This window comes from Madurella fahalii, assembly GCF_045866475.1.
Source record: "Madurella fahalii IFM 68171 DNA, scaffold_4, whole genome shotgun sequence".
Lineage (NCBI taxonomy): Eukaryota > Fungi > Ascomycota > Sordariomycetes > Sordariales > Madurella > Madurella fahalii.
In genome coordinates this window covers 4,062,979-4,083,382 of record NW_027263974.1, presented here as the reverse complement: position 1 = coordinate 4,083,382, position 20,404 = coordinate 4,062,979, and the positions used below count along the sequence as shown (strand labels likewise).

At 53.8% G+C, this 20,404-nt stretch overlaps 8 protein-coding genes across 8 annotated transcripts; 3 read left to right on the top strand and 5 right to left on the bottom strand.

Moving 5' to 3' along the window:
• Positions 1-6: 6 nt before the first annotated feature.
• On the bottom strand, positions 7-393 carry MFIFM68171_08185 (pyruvate decarboxylase; the record flags this gene model as incomplete). The annotated part of the gene is made up of 1 exon (XM_071063605.1): positions 7-393. One exon carries the CDS (start codon positions 391-393, stop codon positions 7-9), a length of 387 nt encoding a protein of 128 aa, XP_070919706.1.
• Positions 394-1,321: 928 nt separating this feature from the next.
• MFIFM68171_08184 (Rieske domain-containing protein) lies at positions 1,322-1,921 on the top strand (the record flags this gene model as incomplete). The annotated part of the gene is made up of 2 exons (XM_071063604.1): positions 1,322-1,609; positions 1,679-1,921. 2 exons carry the CDS (start codon positions 1,322-1,324, stop codon positions 1,919-1,921), a joined length of 531 nt encoding a protein of 176 aa, XP_070919705.1.
• Positions 1,922-5,051: 3,130 nt separating this feature from the next.
• Positions 5,052-6,422, bottom strand: MFIFM68171_08183 (uncharacterized protein; the record flags this gene model as incomplete). The annotated part of the gene is made up of 2 exons (XM_071063603.1): positions 5,052-5,958; positions 6,028-6,422. The coding sequence occupies 2 exons, from the start codon at positions 6,420-6,422 to the stop codon at positions 5,052-5,054; spliced, it is 1,302 nt and encodes a 433-aa protein (XP_070919704.1).
• Positions 6,423-7,202: 780 nt separating this feature from the next.
• MFIFM68171_08182 (uncharacterized protein) lies at positions 7,203-8,005 on the bottom strand (the record flags this gene model as incomplete). The annotated part of the gene is made up of 2 exons (XM_071063602.1): positions 7,203-7,218; positions 7,302-8,005. The coding sequence occupies 2 exons, from the start codon at positions 8,003-8,005 to the stop codon at positions 7,203-7,205; spliced, it is 720 nt and encodes a 239-aa protein (XP_070919703.1).
• Positions 8,006-9,098: 1,093 nt separating this feature from the next.
• MFIFM68171_08181 (uncharacterized protein) lies at positions 9,099-10,244 on the top strand (the record flags this gene model as incomplete). Its single annotated transcript, XM_071063601.1, has 2 exons — positions 9,099-9,784; positions 9,923-10,244. The coding sequence occupies 2 exons, from the start codon at positions 9,099-9,101 to the stop codon at positions 10,242-10,244; spliced, it is 1,008 nt and encodes a 335-aa protein (XP_070919702.1).
• A 1,937-nt stretch (positions 10,245-12,181) lies between these two features.
• On the top strand, positions 12,182-14,221 carry MFIFM68171_08180 (6-hydroxy-D-nicotine oxidase; the record flags this gene model as incomplete). Its single annotated transcript, XM_071063600.1, has 3 exons — positions 12,182-12,723; positions 12,773-13,164; positions 13,218-14,221. The coding sequence occupies 3 exons, from the start codon at positions 12,182-12,184 to the stop codon at positions 14,219-14,221; spliced, it is 1,938 nt and encodes a 645-aa protein (XP_070919701.1).
• A 518-nt stretch (positions 14,222-14,739) lies between these two features.
• On the bottom strand, positions 14,740-15,527 carry MFIFM68171_08179 (uncharacterized protein; the record flags this gene model as incomplete). Its single annotated transcript, XM_071063599.1, has 2 exons — positions 14,740-14,860; positions 15,061-15,527. The coding sequence occupies 2 exons, from the start codon at positions 15,525-15,527 to the stop codon at positions 14,740-14,742; spliced, it is 588 nt and encodes a 195-aa protein (XP_070919700.1).
• Positions 15,528-17,744: 2,217 nt separating this feature from the next.
• Positions 17,745-18,512, bottom strand: MFIFM68171_08178 (uncharacterized protein; the record flags this gene model as incomplete). The annotated part of the gene is made up of 1 exon (XM_071063598.1): positions 17,745-18,512. One exon carries the CDS (start codon positions 18,510-18,512, stop codon positions 17,745-17,747), a length of 768 nt encoding a protein of 255 aa, XP_070919699.1.
• Between the last annotated feature and the right edge of the window lie 1,892 nt (positions 18,513-20,404).

Genomic DNA, 20,404 nt, shown 5'->3' with positions numbered 1-20,404 from the left:
AGCTAATTAGTAGGTGTAGTCGGACGAGCCGAGGGTGTGGTGCAGAATGTGGTACTCGCCAGCGTCGTTGGTGTTGGGCGAGCCGCTGATGAGGATTAAGGGCAGGTTCTCCGCGTAGGCGCTGCCGGTGCCGTTGAAGGCAGAGAGGGCGCCCACGCTAAAGGTTACGATGCAGGTGGACGGGCCGTTTGCGCGGGCGTGACCCTCGGCGGCCATGGAACAGTTGAGCTCATTCGTGCAGCCGATCTGGATCAGATCGGGGTGGGCCTGCAGTTTGTCAAGGAGGACAAGGTTGTAGTCACCCGGCACGACGAAATGATGTCGGATGCCGACCTGGGCCAAGCGCTCGGCAAGGCAATCGCCTACAGTATAGTTCCTGTTAGGCATGGCCATGGCAATAGTTATGTCGATGTACGGTCAATGAAGTGGCTGTATACAGTCTGCATAGGTACCTAGGGTAGGTAGATAATTAGCCGGTCTTCTAATTGTCTGTCATGTTGCTGTCGTAGGCTGCTTTTATCTCTTTTGTCGGAGGTGCGACAATTGTCAATAGCATGTTGTCGATGATCCATCTCGAGACGCTCACGGCATGCCTAATCGCCCCACGCTGCTGGCAAGTGTGTGGTCATTACGGGTACCCCTAACGATGCCGGATAGCGATACTGCGTGACAAAGGTGGCGTGAAGTTGGGCGGTAAGACTTCGTGTGGATCACCATGCATTAGGCTCAGCTCATCTTTGTCCGGGTCTCTTGCTTCAAGGCTCGTGTCGCTCCGGGCCGGCCCGTCTTTGTCCCCCGATCAGCCCACAAGATGGCCGGGGTGGCCGTGGTCCGCAGGGTTCTCGCGACAGCAGAAATGCGAGGATACGGGTACCAGGGTTGACAAGGGTACCTGGCAACTAACAATAGCCTTTGCGATGTCGGACTGTGAGCGTTATTCCTGTTCCTCCAGTGATTACCTTACCTTTGGATCCATACGACGAACATACCTTAAGGTAATTACCTACCTTAGCTGTATGATCTATACAACCGGAAAGATAAAAACTGCGGGATTCTCCAACGTACAAATTGCAGCTCAGGTCTAATAACGATGGCTTGGCAGCCAGAGCTTATATTTCCCGACAAACTACCGTAAAATGAATTGAAAAGTCGTGTTGATACATAAATATCCCGTTGGAGCTTTTCCTTTTGCCATTACACCGGGCACGTGATGGTCCACAGAGACCCAAATTCCACCGGCAACGCCCAAATCTCTCACCGTGTCCAGTGAATACACACTTGTCCCAACATCCCTCGAGTCCCCGATTAGGGACGCCCCGAAATGAACACCCTCCTAAATCCGTTTCGTGCACCCTCACGGAAAGGGACAGAATGGTTCTCTGTTGGCCTAGCCTCATCGTTCCCTGACGTCGGCCTTGACGAAAGCGAGCTTCGGCTGTGCGCTAACCACGGCGCAGCTGCACAACCAGGATGCAAGGTTTTCTACGCGCCCAAGACAGACAGCCCCCAGCCGACCGAGGTTGGGATCCCCACAGACGACGTAACACAGGACCTGACAGACCAGGTTCTCGTATTCCAGTATCGTGGAAATTTCCACGCAATCGACCACGTAGGTACTTAGTACTACTAGTTCCAAATGCTGAAATGTACATCGAAGCAGAGTTGACTGTTGCCCCAGCAATGCCCTCATTTCTCATACCCCCTTTCCCAGGGGATTCCGTTCGATATCGAAGACTTTGGCATCGTTCTTAGCGCGGGACTGACATGCCCGAAGCACAACTGGTCTTTTGACCTGTTCTCTGGCAGGTCGGATCGAGGTAACTACAGGCTCAAAGTATGGGAGGTTCAGCTGCGCGAGCTGGGAGAGACACAGGGTGAAGATAAGGAGGTATGGGTGCGGCGAAAGCCGAGAATTGGTTGAGAAAAGTTCAGGGGGGAAGTTGTGAGCGTCATTGATTAGGAGTCGCACTAGCTACAGTAAATTGGTAGAACAGAGGAATGGCGAGGTTTTGAATTGTTGTGACCAGGAGGATCTTGGCGATGCCAGGAGTTATTATAGCTGAGCGCTACTAGTAATTAGCCGCAGGGGACCTGCCCTGCGTATGATATACACCGTTCATTCCCCCCAGATCTCTGGGGTCCACAGGGCACATCAGTTCTTCCTTTTCTCCTAATCAATAACGCTCTATCTTCGAGCCACAATTCAGCTCCCTCTGGCTGCCTGCGGTGTGACATGGATCGTGTTGCAGAGGCATGCCGACGACTTGGAAGCACTTATTGGGATTGTAGAGCTGAGGATGGACATGGCGGAGGCCTGCTAAAATGTCGATTTGATAGGCGAACAGTCTGATGTCGTGACTCCAATGCCCTCGATTACCTGCCACGGAAGCCTGTCTCAAAGCTGAACATTACTAGCGGTGTCGCTCATCGTCGCCGTCTATCACGGCATATTTCCATGTTGATTGTTCTAATACCTCGACGTTGACGCCGGAGCTATGCCCTCGCGGCGGTTGCTTCACTGGTCAGGGGTGACGGCCCGGGACCGTCCACAGCGTTAAAAAAAGGCCCTCAAGTCAGGTCCCTCCAGGATCTGACCAAGTCTCAATCAACTAACTCGTCCTCTTCATAACGAACCGAGTCCGGTGCTGGCTCAGCGACCCTTGGCAAGTTGCTATGGAGCTCAGACCACCATACTCCTGACTGAAGCTAATCCTAGAACGCGCCCCATGACGCGTCCCGACCACTGCACCTGCTCCAATCAGACAGTCCACAGGTCTCCGGAGTCTTCTGTTCGTCATTTCCCTCAAGTTCAATGTACTCGTAGAGTGCCTAGCCAGTTGCGATAGACCACTTGAGGCCGTTATAGCGGTAAGTGGGTAGAATATTGCGTTCATTTTTAATAAGAGCGATTGAAATGCGAATTCTGGTATGAACCCCGATAGGGGGTGCCATAGATATTAGTAGCGGATTCATGAGTGAAGACAGTCAATAAGGCCTGCGGTACACTGAATAATGCGTATAAGAAAAGTCCTTTTCAAACGCAATACCTTATCTTGCGTTGACGCGGCTCCGTGAAACTGGGAAGCAAGTGTGTGGAAAAAAATTCAGAGCTAACGTATAAGTTAATTAACTCCAATGGCCCCGAGTGAAATTTAAAGGCCATTGATTCACATCTTGTTTTTCACAGAAGATACAGTCATAACTTCAATTCGTATCTATCGTTAATGTCCGCAGATTAATTAGTCCGCCCTTACGCGGGATGGCCGCTCCTGGATAGTGACCGGGTCCTCAAACCAACCCCCGATTATGGCGTGGGAAACAAAGAAATACAATCGTATCGTTATGCCGAATAGCCACATTGGCCAGGCCGGCCAGGACGGATGCAGTCCAGGGCCACATTCCATGATCCGGAGCAGTGCCATGAATTGCCAATCGTGACACTCACCCTCGTAGATTTCACGATGGGGCTCAATCTTCGCATCGAGCCAATCTTCCGCCGCCGTTTGTAGCCATATTCCCTATTAGCGTGTTCCTAATGTTGAAGCTCTCCTGCTTCTTACGAAGGTCTAAGCGTGCTGCCGAGGATCTCACGGCAATGTCTAGAAAGCGAGAGGACATGAGGAGATAGTACCCGACTCCAAGCCAGAACATGCTGGTTTGAAATGCAACTGGCTCGCCCGCCTTGTCAAGATGGAAGACATTTGGCGACCAGTAAATAGCGAACCTCAACAGAACTGAGCATGAGACGAGCAGCCTGCCTGAGTATCCCATTAAGCGACTTGACTAAACGAAACCTGCGAGAAGCCAAGAGAGAGTCTTGGATAAAGCCGCCAGTTTCATGTTTTCCAGGCAACGGCCGACTGGCCTTGTCTCGGTTAAAAGAACTATGCGCAACAACAAGCTGCATCCAATTACAAGATATTCCTTACAGACTCTAGGTGTTACAGTCTCGACTAGTGGTAGGAATGATAGATCCTCCACGAGTTTGCGTAGTATCGGACGGCTTTTAATTCAGTTTACGGCCGACGATTGTGACCGCAGCTCGGGCGGTAGGAATAAGGGATACTTCATGACTTCGCAGAATTCGAGAACGCTTTTGATCCATTTCACCGATGATGGCCACCACAGCTTGGCCCTTTCCCAATGGATACTAGGGACACGCTCACCTTCTGCGGAAACACGCTGAATCTGCCCGAGAAACCTCAGGAATGGGGCTGTATCTAGTGACTAGACCTCGGAAGAAAAAGTATAAGCCATATAATTATCCTGGTGTCGAGGCGCAAATCACGAAGGCGTACCAAACGTTAAACACTACGCGCGGTATCTGCCAGAGAATCGTTTGCGGGCGGATGCTACCAATCAGCTCGTCTTCGAGATGATGCACGCGGTCAGCCAACAGATTCCCATTTGGTAGAAACCAGAGTGTCTTCTGGAGGGTGGACTTAACGGCGAAAAGGAAAGCCCGAATTTGCTTTTCGAGGAGAACCAAACAGACGGCAATTACGCCTCGCCAGAACCGGCCCACCGTTGGCATCATGCCGTCCACAAGGGAGAAGACGCTTGAAACGTCGATTGTTTGCATGATTGAAACAAGCCGCGGTTGATTTGTTACCCTACGACTAGCTCCGTAAAATTGTATTAATTACGTTCCCGCGGTCTTCTGGGGTATCAACCCAGTAGCAGACACCTTACCATGCCACGTCAGCCAGTCTGCCCCTTCATACGCAACAAGACAAACATGCACTACCGGCCCGAAGAAATCTAGGCCCTTCTAACTGCCTGCCTACCAAATAGTCACCTTAACATTTCAATTTCCCTCTACGGCGAATGCCCGCGACACAAAAGAAAGAGATGTAAAACATACTCCGTATAGAGACGGACAAATACAGAAAATTCGGATGAGATCCAGCGTTAGCACCCCTGAACCGAGCCGTCTAGCACTCCTCACTCGTTCGGGTTGTACAACATAAGAAATGCCCCATCTAATCATACTGACTTGTATTTGCATCCCAACCTGAAGAGATACTGAAGAGATAACGACTCAGATCAATTTACCTTCTCGGAACCTCTTTATCTGACTTCCTGACTCTTGAGTCCCTCAATTCCCTCTCCTCATCAAACATTGCTACAAGCTCATTATGTCCTCTCTGGGCAGCCAGACTCGTTGGCGTCTCACCGTCAACGTCCATATTATCCAAGTCGGCGCCGTGATCCAACAGCAGTCGAGCTACTGCCATATGACCACCGTATGCAGCCATGCTCAAACTGCTCCATCCCCAGCGGTCCCGGACGTTAATATCCATTCCCAGACTGATGCATTCAGCCACCTTGTAGATAGCGCCATTACTTGCCGCTTCGATGATGGCCTTTTCCCTTACCACTAGCTTCTTAATGAAACTAATTGGGCGGGCACGTCTACGTATTTTAGGGAATGCCGCATTGATATTATCGGCTGTCGTAGCGGGGGTTGAGTGGCCTGGAGTCAATAACTCGGTATTGTTGCGGGGCCACCATTCGGTACGCTGACGCCGCAGCTCCTCAAATGCATTGTTCGCCGCGATTACTGTATGTGTCGGAACGGATATGCTTCCTCTTTCTGAGGCGTGTGCGATGCTTCCACCGTATCCGGAGTCGCTAGAAGGATAAGGAACCGGTGCTTTCATCTCCAACCCTGCTTCTGACCTTATCGGTGCCGGTGGATCGCACGGAGCGAGTTCTTCCATCTTCCCAGCCGCTAGTGCATTTTGAATATGCTCCAGTATAAACTTCCGATTCTGCTCGGCCGCGGAGGGACTGATATGGACGTCCTCGAGATCACGGCGTAGCTCCATCCATACGTCGTCTGTCGAGATAGCCTGCGCGGAGTCCTCTAATGTTATAACGGAGCCCTCACGGAGGCCTTCCTGTACCTCAGCGAGAAGCTTGTCGATCTTCCTTTCGATACGTAAAGTAGCAGAGCTGGAAGGTTAGTGGTTTGTCAGCTAAGGGGGGCCACTCCCACCTTGAGGTATCGGGCCCACAACATACTTAATTATAGCCATATTAAACGCTGTCAATAGCGTTACACTGCATACTAATCGTTCTCTTATATCTGACAACACCTCTAGCCCAAAATTTACGCGGTCCCAAACCCGCTGGGCTTGGGTGCCGAGACTGTCGTAGCGCGTGATGATGGCGTCAAGCTCGTCAAGTGTGGCGCGGCAGCCATCGCACAGCATCGAAAGACGGTACCATCGGGATACTTCCGTTTCAGCGCCGTTCTCGACCAAGATGTCGTGCGTCTCCTTGAGGGTCGCATGCAAAGAGATCAACTCGGTCGAAAGCCTAGCAAAGCCCTCGGACGAGTCCTTGCACGCCTTGTACAGACGCCAACAGCTGCTCGTCACGAGCGTGAGGCCATCAAACCCTTCGCCGGAGCTCATTTCGGAGGGGTTAGCTGACCGAATGTCGGGAGGATGGAGGACCTGTTTCAGAGGGGAAGAGGTGAAGCTCGCCGGGTGCGGGTCTGATCCCAGCGTGCTCCGAACTGGGCTTGGGCTTTGAGGTCGGCGACGCTTGGAATCTTCTCCCACGGGATGGGCTGATTGTTTTGACGACAGCGCCGCGCCTGCCTTCATATTTGGCTCGTCCTGGCCTTCGCTGGGATCGAGTGACGTCCACTGCATCGAAGGGGTAGGCAGCGTAGGATCGAGGTTTTCAGAATCGCCGACAGTGCTCGTTTGCCGGTTCGGGGAACCGTTACAGACAGAGATCTGAACGTCATTTGTTCCCAGTTGCGTCTTGATATCGTTCAGGATCGCGTCCATGGAGAGCATGTACGCCAGGGGGCTAACCCCCCGTCCCGCTATTATGTGGCCACAAGCCCTGCCATTATGTATAACCCACGCGCCCGAGTCACCGGGAACTTTTCCAAGTCAGAAGCTGTACACCACCACCAAAAAGAAAAAAAAAAAGGTTAAGCGTGTCGGGTAGTGCTGATGTTTCCGCACTTACCTAGGGGGCTGTCAACGAGAACCTGCCACGCCTCACAAAACTTGCTGCGTAAAAACAGGGAGACCGGGGTTGTGCAAACTCGTCCCTTTTTAGGGCCGCTCACGCCGCAATTAATCCAAACTTCGCAGCCCGCGTCCGGGCTTTGCAGATCCGTGTCGCCGACTGAACCGACGATGATTTGGCCTCGCGAGCTTCCAGGGGGACGAAACTCATTTGTACTCCATGCTGGTGGGTGGCAACCATTGATTTTGATCAAAGCCCAATCTAAGCTTGGCTCCGCTGGCGCGCCTAGAGGCGCGTAGACAGACCCGAGGACGACCGGACCCTCTCGACTCATAATATCATCGACGGGAAGCGGACGATCCTGGGAGTTAATGTTCTGGTGACCCAGTGAGGGCCGGGGAGGGCGGTATTCGGGCGCAGCATCCAATTCAGAGGTGTTGGAACCCCGGTTAAAAACAACAAATGGCGAGCCATCGTCGTCCTCGCCCGAGCTCGATCCGCCTTCTGAGGCCTCGCTTCCAACACCAGAATCGACGGCGCCTTGGCAAAAGACGTGGCCGGCTGTGAGTGCATAGAGGGTCCGATTGACCGTAACGACGCCTCCAAGAGTGAAGGTGATGATCGTGCCGTCACCGGCCCTGCTGCGGGCGAGCGTGCCTCCCAGCGCTGAATCCGCGGTCACATTCCAAGCCTCTACAACAGACTCAGTGGCAGACCCGCCATCGCCTCCAGAGAGCTCCCGAAGAGGATCAACGATGACCAGAAAGTGGTAGTCGTGGTCGGCGATCCACTTTTGTGTCTTGAGGATCTTCTTCAGCTGTTTCTGGCATCTCGCGCTGCAGCACACGAGGATGACGGCCGGTTTTAAGCTCGACGGGGAGGGGCCTGCCATCATGAACTCCATTGAAATGGTTGAGTCTAGTCCCGGTTTCGGTCGGTACATGTGTCGAAGCGTATTCTCCAAGCGGCTCCGAATCTGCGTCCAGGCTTCTTTGTCATCGTGGGCCATGGTGGCTTCTGGTGCTGCGTACACGCCTCCGGTATATTCAAGTACCACATTACTCGTAGTATTGGATTTGAGGTTACAGGCAGACGTCAGCGTTGATGACGAGATGGAAGCTTTTTGTGATGTTGAAGCCGTGCTGATCTAACCGTAGGCGGCGCTGTAGTCGACGAAGTTGTGGTGGAGCAGGGGGCGGGATCTTGAAGGTCGGCTTCTTTTTCTGCTTCTCCTATCTTGTGGGTATCGAGGGGAGGAGTATGGGTGGGCGCCTTGAGACTGGGTAACCTAAGGAGAGAAATGGCTGCGCCGCCGTGCTTGAGGAGACTCAAGAGCGTAGGAGCCCCATCAGGTCGATTCATTGCCGTTTCTCACTCATGCATTGTCGCGTGCCAACTCAATAGCAGTGACATAAGCGCGGAAGTACCAATTTGTTGGGGCAAGAACTCGGAAAGAATAGAGGGGTAAAAATTGGAAGTGGTTGATTTCGAGGCCTCCCGACAAGGATCTCAGAGCCTTGCGAGCCTGTTTCTCCGCTCGCATTGCCCCCCACCTTAGACTCACTAACACAAGCGGAACCTGAAAACTAACTTATACAGAAATATTTTGTTCCGTCTTTGCTTACTATTTGACTGGGTTTTTTGAGTAAAATTTGTTCGCGAGCACTGCAAGGCTTCTGATAAGCAGCTAGGTGTTTCAGATGCGGTGTTTACGAATATGAGCTCACCTTTAAGCGATAATTCTCTTTACCTGCGTTAGCACGCAGTGCGAAAATTGGTAGCACGCTATGTGCTTGCTCCACTTATGCCCGAGCAAGCACGAGCTTCCTCAACTCGCCGGGGAGGGGAATGCCTTGTTGGGCTCCGCCACTATCAAGTGTCAGGCTAGTCAACGTGCCCCTATACGAGACAACAGGATCCTTGGGCGGCGAGGGAGGCCCCACGGACGTACCTCACCACACACTCCCTCAATCAAGTCAATCAACAGTCAATTTTACGGTTACCGCTGTAACCTGCCACCAAGTGACAGGCGGGGGGGCATCGAGGTGCGCTGTATCGCATCAAACTTATCGCCAGAAACTAGCAACGCAATCAGAAGCATCATGGAGCTTCAGTCCATGCCGAACAATCTTCTAAACCCACCAAACAACGACTCGAGGAACCAAATCAGCTTGGCTTTTTTTGGTGACGGCGAAACCGGCTACAAGCCAGATCTTTACGGGCCATACTTTAACTACTACGAAAGGGAACTGAAACGACTACGGATCGGAGTATCTAAATCTTCATGGGCAATCAACAGCTTGGCAGTCCAAACTCACGCCGATGTCCTCACTTTTTGCAATATTCTCGCTTCGGAGCGAAATGATCTCAAATCAGCAGTGATCGCTAAGATCAAGGGCCTTATTCCGGGTGTCGACGATCTTGCCATCGACCGCTCAGTGGACTTGACGATACGATTATGGCTGATGCTAAACACTCAAGACGACCAGCTGTCTCTACTGAGCCCACAGAGGCTGTCTATAAAATGGGACAACGATCTGCAATTGATGGAGTTTGTCAACAGACAGTTCCCCACCTCGACCACCAAGCTCGGAGTACGGGAGAGCCGCTTGAGCCCTTCTTTCACCGTTGCTAGCATGGTGAAGTTGTGCAACCTGCATCTCGAGTGGACTGACAGTCTCGAAACCCATTTGAGGCTCGACCGGCGGAGCAAAACGCTGTGGATCTTCCCATTCAAAGACTTTCTAGTTGCGCATCTAAGCACCTCAAAAACCGTCGACAGCCAGCGGTATGTCCATACTTAATGTCACTCATCATTCTAGAGAGACGAAGCGGTGCTGATTAGTGTCTTGAACAGTGTGAATATTCCCCCCCCCCCCCTTTACTTCGAGAAACCATCATCACTCTCAACATGCTATTCCCGCAGTGGGATCCGGAGGCGACAAAGCCTGCTAGGCAAACACGGCCAAATCTTTCACTCGGTTAGGCCATTCCACGGACCGCGCAGATTTGATCTCAATGAGTTCGATTTCTGGAGGGACCACTTGCTGGAGCTCTACGAGGAGATATACCTCGCGCCGGCCGACAGCTGGAGGCAGTTATGGATTGACAGGAGGAATCCACACCAGTATTATACCTTTTGGGTTGCCCTTATTGTGTTGCTACTGTCAACTGGCTCCTTCATTGCTTCTATCGTTCAGGCTTGGGCGAGCGTCAAGGCTCTCAACATACAGATGGCGAGTGCTTAATGAGGAAACGTAAAAAAGAGACGAGCCCCAGTTCCATGTCACGGCCTGAACCGGGACCGATCCTCCTGCAGCCACCATGTTAATATACTGAATCTAAATCCTGGACTTAGTTTAACGATCAGGGGACAGCTGGAATAGTTCCCTAATTTGGGCCGTTCGGAAAGGTATTTCCAGATAGCAACCTTAGTCGAGGCACTAAAACTTGGCCACGCGGCAGTGTAGGGCTAAGTCACCCATGGCTCACCCTGGAGCAGGGCAGCTCAGGGCCACACACAAACATGGAAGTTGCGGAGGGCAACTGTTGTGTAAAACAGAGAGCTGTTCTTCGGGTTCTGTGTCCCGGGTCTCTAGCTACATAGGCTAATCAACTCGGCTTAAAGTTCTATGCCCCTATTCATAGGCGAGGACAATGAGTAGGAAGGGCTCAACCCATTAGAGCACCACTTGCTCCCTTCACTAGATGAATGCTATCGGTGCCGATTTAGAGTAAGGGCTGACTCCGCATGTCCTCCTTTTCGAAACTCTTATATTGTGCTCACCCAATATCGAAGTACGGTGAAGTCACACAAGCAGCTGCACAAGAACGAGAACCTCAATTCAAGACTTTCAGCAGTTCGAGACCCATCGTGTCTTTCAGGTATCATCGGGCGTAAACAAAGTCAACATTGCATTCAGCAAAGGCTGTGTCATCCTGGATGAAGCTCTAGCAATCTTCACGACGGGGGGAGAGCGGGCTTGCCGAAAGACGGCGGGACAGGTTACACGGGGGGCTGTGGCTCCGGCGGGGAATACGTCAGCATCAGCAAAGGCAGCAATGACCTAACTTACACCATAATCTGGATATTCCCTCTCCATATCTTCAGGGGCTGTCACCTTCCAAGGCAGGGACACGGGTCCAAGCTTGGACTTACATCTGATACCGACACCTAAAGATGCATATCACGTGGGTATATTTGGACACGTACCCAAACTTAAAATGTTTATGAACCTTACCAAGATGGCTGCACCCTCTCTCCCAAAACCATAAGGTGGAGCCCCGCCGGGAATATCAGTACTGACCTATGTTGTAGCGGAGGGCCATGGTGAGGACATACCCTTACAAAACGAGAACTCGCAGCTTCATTTGGGCGCCGAGTGGGGTGTGGACGGGGGGAGGGGCGGCAATGGGAGTTTGTGACGCGGAGAAAGGGGTGGGAAGAACCTTCTCTCCCGCTCCTGACCTTGTCGCTAACTATTTTTCTAGTTTCTACATTAAAAAGGGTATTCCTAGTAATCATGTCGCGTCTGAGACCACTTCTACGCCGTTACTACAATAGTTGTTGCCAACTCTCTTCAGTTGCTCAATTTAAACTCTTAAGATTTCGTGTGCCACAAGTCTCCCAAACCATGAAAGTTCCCTAGGCACCATGCTCCGGCTCACCTTGGATGATGCTAGTTTAGTCTCTTCCGATGCAGTGTCCCTGTAAGCCGGACCCCCATACCCCGCGCCAATGCGAGGTGCAGCTGAACCGCATGTCCCCAACCTCCGTGCCGCCTCAGTCCTCAGCCGTGCGTGTCAAGGTGGCCGCGGGTGTAACGCGGAGTAACACTGATTCGTGTCACCTTCCCCCAGAAAACGTATCATGCAGTTGCTGGTGGTATTTAAGCCGCCAGAGCCACTGCGGGCACCACCCGCTCATCCAGGACATCGGGATTCAGCGGGCAGAACCAGGATGTAACCCGCACTACAGCAAATATTGGCAAATGCCTTTTAGCCAGCTTATTACCGGGGATACCTTACGGACTGGTGGCCTTGTCAGATGCTGCTCATGCCGGGGATGGCTGTCTTTTCTGGACATCACGCGAATGATATGAAGCCGTAGAGCCCAGCTACCAAGTAGGCCGACGGCTGCTCCACTGTTGTACTGTATCACAGGCACCGATTTGAGTAGCCCGCCATGTATTGGGTCTCCCTTTCAGCTGCAATACTAGCGGCTTCCTACGTAGTGGTTGCGGGCGAAACATTTCCGTTCGAGTCCGTCCAGCTCACTGAAGCCGATGTCCGGCGCTTCTCCGCAATCCGCTTTGGTGACAGAGACAGAGCTCCACCAATTAACAGCGACAGACCCCGATGCCGTGCTTGGCCGGGTAGCCATGACTGGCCTAGCGATGCCGAGTGGAAGCAGCTGAACGCTTCCCTCGGAGGCGCCCTTTTGAGACCTATGCCAGCAGCTGCGGCATGTTACGAAGGGGAGCTATATAACGAGACGACATGTCGGTGGCTCGTCAATGAATCCGGACGCACTCATTTCTGGCTTGATGAGCCTCTGTCGACGCTGACCCAATGGCCTCAGGGGAGCACTTGCGTGTTGGCGTTAGACGCCCAAGGGACCTGTACACGCGGAGGTTTCCCCGAGTACGTGGTGAATGCCACGACGGTAAAGCACATCCAGGCTGCGATCAACTTTGCCAGGAACAAGAACATTCGTCTTGTGATCAAGTGAGTTCTGCTTCGGCGTATCAAAAACATCGGCTCTGACGGTACACAGAAATACCGGCCACGACTTTGGGGGGCGATCCATGGGCGCGGGCTCCTTGAGTATCTGGGTACACAACCTTAAGAGTTTTGAGTTTCTCCCCAGCTACACCGTTGGCAACTTTTCGGGTGCGGCAGCCCGAATCGGGGCCGGGATAGAGAGCTGGGAGCTCTTCAATCGCATGGCGGAGAACAACATCTCTCTAGTTGCGCCGGGCGGTCCGACCGTCGGAGCCGTCGGCGGATGGTTTTCCGTCGCGGGCCATGGATCCTTGACATCCAAGTATGGCCTGGGGGCAGACCAAGCATTAGCAATCAATGTCGTGACCGCAGATGGCAAATTCCGGACGGTCGATCCCAACAACCATGAGGACCTGTGGTGGGCTCTCAGGGGCGGCGGGCCAAGTGAGTGCGCTAGCTGGAAGTAGAACGAGCGGTGGGGAAACTGACCTCGCCAGGTACTTTCGGCGTGATAACCTCCGTTGTCGCCAAAGCATACCCTCCCATCAACATCACCAGCGTAGGCCTCAGCTTCTCTGTCGACCCCACCCCAACGAACAACACCTCCCCGTCCCCAGTGACCACCTACCTCCCCGGCAACCCACCCCCAACCGGCGGCCCTGATTCCATGACCAACGCCACCGCCTTCTGGGCTGGCGTCTCCCTCTCCTACCGCTACTGCAACCACGTCATCGCCGCTGGCGGCTACTGCTACAGCTACATCTACCCGCACGGCAACAACTCCTTCTCCTTCACCTCGTCCCAACTCATCCCCAACATCACCGGCCCAGAAGCCATTACCCTCCTCCAGCCCCTTTACACCTCGCTCAACGCGCTCTCGGTCCCAGCCGCGCTGCCCGAGGCCGAGGACATCACGCCGCGGCTGTACGCAGGCAACGGGCGGCGCACGGGCGCGACCGGGGTGATCAACACGCGGTACCGGTCGCGGCTGTTCCCGACGTACCTGTGGGAGAACGACACGGTGTGGGATGAGGCGTTCGCGTCGATCCGCGCGGGCGTCGAGGAGGGCGGCTACAGCTTCCACGGCATCGCCTACTCGCCGACCGCCGAGGTCGCGGGCTACCCGGGCGCCGACAGCGCCGTGAACCCGGCCTGGCGCGAGACGTCGCTGCACGGCTGTCTGATGGAGGTGCAGCCCGCCGGCCTGTCGGCGGCCGAGGCGCGCGTCCGCGACGAGCGCGTCCAGGCCTACGTCGAGCGGTGGAAGGAGCTGTCCCCCGGCGCCGGCGCCTACATGAACGAGGGCGACCCCGCCGAGAAGGGCTGGCAGTGGAGCTTCTACGGCGCGAATTACCGGCGGTTACTCGGCATCAAGAGGAGGTGGGATCCGTGGGGGGTGTTCTGGGCCCAGACCACGGTGGGGAGTGAGGGGTGGGAGGTGGTCAACTTGGATGGCTATCCGGCGGGGCAGAATGGACGGTTGTGTAGGGTGCGGGATTGAGGGTGGGTGTGAGGGAGGGCTCCTAACCGGTTTTTGTGCCGCTTTCGGTTGCTTACCTGAGGTTGTTCCAGGAAAAGTAATGCTCCCTTCACCCAAAATCGCAGTCTGACAGCTTAGGGGTATCGTCCTCAAAAAAGTAGTACACGGATGGACAAAATAAACATGGCGCAATTGCTTGAAATGTCGTTTGGTCTCCACGTCATTCAGACAAAGTTCCTATTGCCAGTGACCATTAGCGCCGTGTAAGCGGAGACTCGAAAATGTATATCTTTTGCTATGAGACGCTCGATGAGTTGCTAACAAGATGCTAAACGCCCGCTTTCCGACAATAATCAACCCGTAACTTGATCATAGCGGTCGTGACCTTTCAGACATCCCAACCGTACACAAGGAAACTGGAACACAAAACACGCTGGACAAAAGAGAAGCCACAAACGCCGATGAATGCAATCCCATCCCTCGAGAAACTCCGTCCCCTCATATCCTCCTCCTCTCCATTACCGGATTACTGCCCCAGATCAGGCGACAAAAACCCCGCCAACGAGCTCTCCCCCGGCGTCAGCGGCGCCAACACCGCATGTTGCCCGCCCGGGCTGCCTCCCATTGGCGGCGAAGCCATCTGCTGCACCCCTCCCGCAGCTGCAGCATTACCAGCTGTAGGAAACCCCGTATCCAATCTCGGCCTCGCCAACATCGCCGACGGATCTACCACTCTTTGCGCGTACGCCTGTTGTTGTTGTTGTTGATGTTGTTGTTGTTGCTGTTGCTGCTGCTGCTGATGTTGTTGTTGTTGTTGCTGTTGGTGGTGCTGGAGCTGGAGCTGCCCCGCGATACCATACGGCGGATACGTGCCCATCATGCGCGCCGGCTGCGGATGCATTCCCGGCATATGGATCCCGAGGCCCTGCATCCCGGCAAACTGATGGGGCATTGGCTGCCGCACGCCAAAGACGTTTTGCACCTGGGGCATGGCGCCGGGATGCATCTGCGTCATGGCGGCCATGCGAGGCGGGAAGGCGTTCAGCGGTGGGGAGGCGGATGGAATGCCCATCGGAGGCGCCACCAGATCTTCGATGATAGGCCCGTTGGAGAAAGTCGTGGTCCACATGGCGTTAGGCGACAGTTGGGTTGGGATGGGGGACTGCCCCATGCCCTGCTGGGAGCTCATGCTGCCGTAGCTGGGAGGGGGCATGGCCATCGGCTGCGTTGGCATCATGCCCGGTGGTGCTGTTGTCGTTGGGATGGAGCCATAGGGCTGGTAGGAGCCGATGGGGTACGCCTGCGGCACATATCGGGAACGATTCATGACTTGGATTATGGGAGGATTACGGTGGAGTAAGTTTGTTGTAACGTGATATGATGCGCAGTGATGCGATTTTGATCTGCCGACTATCGCGGGATTGGAAGTCGAGCAGAGGCAAAATGTGAAGGATGTGATGGACAGTTGCCAGGATTCCGAGGTGTACGTACAGGACCTTATATTCGTGTCCCAAAGTCAGCGGCGCGGCGCACCAGGCTCGTTCGGGACCGTGGCGTCAGACAATTACTCCATAGCTCCCCGACGTGGCCGGGCGTGGACACCGCCTGCTCGTTGTTTTGATCGTGGCCAAAGAACAAGGGCATTGTTGTGGACGTTGCGTGGTTTATGGGTTGACGGCCAGGCGAGGGCTTCTTTGCGGACCTTTGCTGTCTGAAACCTGTCCGTATGCCCGTTTCAGAATTCGGTCGGAGAATGAAGGCCTCGATATACCCATCCCGGATGGTGGGGTCGGGGCCGGGGCGGGGCCGGGCCGGACCCGCTCCACTACTTGTGCGGCACGGAACACGTTTAGATCCATTACATCGGTGTCTCCCGGAGAGATGCCCTCGGAGATCTCCGTGCATAACAGAAGCTTTTGAAACCCATATTAATTCACTGACGGATCGGCAAGCAATCAACCATCATAGACTGGTCGGGGCCGTATCAACTCTGACGGCTCTGCGACGTTTGATTGCTCCAGTGCTGTTAGCAACTTCTTGCAGGCTTCCGGTGTAGGACCCGGCGACGCAGGATATAATGTTGACAGCCCGAAAGAACAGGTCAGTGAAAAGCCAGTGCCAGGGCCAAGCGTCTATTTAAATCCCTTTCCGCATTTTGAGTTGGTTATACACTGCATCCTTCCAGACCCTGAATTTCGCCCCCAATTCAAGCCGCAGCCTCAACCAACCCAGTCCATGTGGTTCCAACGGACCATAGTACGCCTCTCCATCAAGTCCCGGACTAGAAGAACCAGATTCCGTGAGATCAAATGGACGGATGATGACGATGTCCGCCCAGTCACCCGAGGCAAATCCAAACAATTCTTCGGCTGTGAAGAGACCGCGCCGATAATGACAATGATGGGAGAGGATTCCTATGGGATACGCCCGAATCTCTTACATTCACCTCAGGCGCCTCTCATTAGCAAGACTTCCCTTCTATAAAGGCCAAACTGGCTCACGCAGAGCGTGAGCGGGTTGTATATGGATGTTCTTTGCAGGGTATTCATCCCACTTCGTTGGAAAGGTCATTGCGCGGGGTTCCTCCACGATCAATTTGTGAGGGTTTAGCATGCAGGCCATGTCTTGTATCTAACGAAGTCGATGACTGTTGAGCAGGCTACTCGCAGTTTCAAATCATAATCACTAGATTACCTCATTCCACCATGCATCTTGTATCGTACACATAAAACGTACCAAACCGATCCCTGGCCTCTCCCCGCGATCCTTGTTTTTATCTACATAAGAGAAGCCTGAATTTACAACTAACCTAAGCTAGTTCGGGCGCAGCAACAACGACGGTGCCCGATCCTTACGAGCGGCCTACTCCATAGCCTGTGGCACAGCGTACCATTCTCGATCTAACCAAGCGGCCAACAGCCTTAATTGGCTCGTGGCCGCGATCAGCGGTTGGAGGTAGATCTGAAACAAGGTTGCGGTCCCGGCCTCGCGTGTTACTACCTACCTTACTCAAGATCTCCTGGCACTCGCAGTCACGGATGCACCACCTAGCCAAGGTAAGGTAAAGTAGTCAGATTAACCTGTGTCACGCCAATCATCCCACAAAGCCATCGAAACGAGATGTTGAAAAGTCGCAGAATATTACAACAGTAGAACGAAGAAGAAATCCGTTGAAGAGCGTCTAGAGGTTCTTCATCTCTCAGGTACTAACGACTCCCGAGTCCAGTTTCCCGGTTCGCGACCACCCTACTGTATGATGCATACGTAGTTTCTCCAGCGTTTGATGATGGAGGATTGGAATTTTGAGACTGCCATGAGAAAAGAATTTGATCCCCTTCTGAGCCGAGTTCTAGCACTATGAAACCGAACTCCTCACACGCCACAAACGCCCCAATAAACATGCCTGACCAACACAGAAGAGCATAATTAACACCATGAACCCGAACCTGCCGCCAAAACACCATGACCTATTCCCACCCCTCCCAGCCAGACTCCAACCAGACTCCAACCAACCCTCGTTACCACCACACCTTGCTTAACCCCCTTAAAGCGCGGTGAACTTAATCATCTTCTCCTCGATCTGCAGCTGGACATGCCTCGGCAGGCTCGACAGCGGCGTCCAGTTCGGGACGTAATGCGGGCCGCGGTTCATGTAGACGCGCGCGCGGTCGATGTTGCGCGACGCGTTGGGCGGGTAGTACGGGGTCCGGCGCGCGTGGCGCACCACGTACGGCTGGTGCCTCTCCGCGCCGGCGCCGGCGCTGCCGCTAGTGCTACCGCCCGCGACCCCGACCCCGGCCATGTCCACGTCGACGTCGTCGGCCAGCGTCGTCGACGACAGGCCCGACGACGAAGAGCAGGAGCTGGTGCTCCGCGACCGGGCGCGCATCGGCAGGCGGCTCGCGTGCGACCGTTGCGACGGGGTCGGCCAGCGCGGGGCGCTCAACGAAGGAGGGCTGGCGCTGGGGCTGCTGGTGGTGCTTGTGCTGCTGATGCTGTTGCGGCGGGAGAGGGAGACGAGCTCCGGGCTAGTGGCGGGGCTCGGGAAGCTGTTGAGCGAGGAGAAGCTCAGGCTACTGTAGGTTGGCTGTTGCGGAGTGCTCGGCGGGGATGGCAAGTCGAAGTAATCGAGCAGGGACCCGCCGTCCGAGGGGAGCAGGGTGAGGGAGCTGGAGATTTGCGAGGCGGTTTCTTTGGGGTTGCTGGTGGGTACTCCCACGGTGTGGTGGATAATGTCCTCCATCATGCCATCGTCTTTGGAGAGAGAGCTGAGGCTCTCAGTGGCGTATTGTCGGCTCGTGAAGGAGGGCATTTTGGCTGGTTGCTGAGAGAGCTTCCAGAGTCGACTCGCTCGAGATGTTTGATCCGAGGTACGGAGCGATTCCAGCGCTTGGAGGAAATCGTTTTTGCCGTGTTCAAAGGCGCGACTGCGGGCTCAGCAACAGACAAACCATGTTGACAGACCTCAAGGTCATCTTGCACGGCGACCTGACTGGTGTCGTGGTGTTTTAATGGACCTGATGCCACCCCCCAGTCACGGGCCCCGGTCCCGGCCGGCATTCATTGGCCGGCAACTGCCCACGGCCAAAACGTGTTTCGGGCGCTAAATTTAGGGGTCACCCGCCAGTTTGGGTCAGCATTCAAAGGGCCATGTGGCGCTGGGGCGTCTCGTCGAATCAGCTGGTGCTAAAGTCACCAACAGCTGTTCCTCCGACGTTTCAATCGGGGATTGTCATTTTGGGCATGTGGCATAATTAGCCAGCGGCATTACCCCAAAGCTTGCCAGATTGGGCTGCCGCAAGAGGAAGCGCTGTTGGCCAGGTTCCCGGGACCATAACGTAATACATGAGTACTACTTCACCTCAATTACTGCCACTGTCTGTTTCCATGTTTCGCCTTATAAACATACTAGTCCGAGTCGTTACTGTCCCCAGACGTGCCGCCGGCAACATCAGGCACTGTACATACCTCGGCAGTGCATGAGGGATACTGCGCGATTGCGCTCAGATGCTGAGCTGGAGGACTAAACTCTCCGCTAACGTACTGTGAGTATCGGTAAGACGTCCAGCGCACTGTTCTGCATGCAATACTCGGGTTGGTATTCTCATCGTCGGTGTTATATGTGCCTGGCCGATGTCTTGGCGTATAATATTAGCTCCGCTCACTATGGTCGCCCGGTGCAGGTATTGTGGCAGTTATTCACACTTGGTAATTGGGCGTGTGGTATTGACCCTCTTCGCTTCCCTAGAGGGGTTTATAGTTCGCCAACATGAGATCATTCTTCATAATTAGTGGATGCCTGAGCTACTTGAGCACATCCACTCGATCGATCGTACATCGGTTAACAACCGCCACGCCCGTCAATACAATGGATATCCCACACTACGTCGATCCGGCTTGAGAATGTCCTGTCTGTGATTGTTGGGTAAGTGGCTTCAAGGCTGTCCTAGAATTGAGAAATACAAATTGTACGCAGGGTTCTTGGGGTGGCACATAATTCCAAGCGAGCGCTTGGCTGTCATGTCGGAATCGTATTTTCAATGCATTTGCGCCACATACGACTGTCTCTTCTTAGTTTCCACATCTGGTTTATTCGCCCAATGATATCGAAAATGCAGAAGAAAAAGTTCTTCCCCAGCATTATACCCAGCGTTGGGCCTACCACCCCCTTCATATATGGTTAAGTTAACCGTGCCTGCTTACCGAACCCGCTAGGAATCATCCACTAGCCGTCTCAGCTTATATCTCACCATGCCTTTACAGAGAGCCGTAATCTTTAATTATTCTGTGCTCATCGCTTGTCATGCGCTGCGGTGTTGTCAGTCAGCGTGGGTGGCCTCCACTCTAACCGTAGGGTTACACTCACAGCCCCCCTTCGCTTAGACTGCTTGGTAGCCCCTCCTAGGCGATCTGAATTCTAATCAACTTGCTGAAGCTGCCTCAGGAAGCTAAAGTTCCCAATGTGCACCCACACTCTGGTCTCTGGTTTGTACTATGCCCCCTCGATAAATGTTCTAGCCTATTAATTATAACTAACTAATCAACTCTTGAGTCTGGAAGCCCCTCGGCCTTGCACTCTTCCTTTCCGCCTTGACTTCCGTGTTCTTGTCAATTTTGGCATTCTTGCGGGTTAGTTGTAACAGGGAAATATAAAGAGTATCGGTCCTAGTTACTACGGCAAACGATTGTGGTACCTGTAAATGG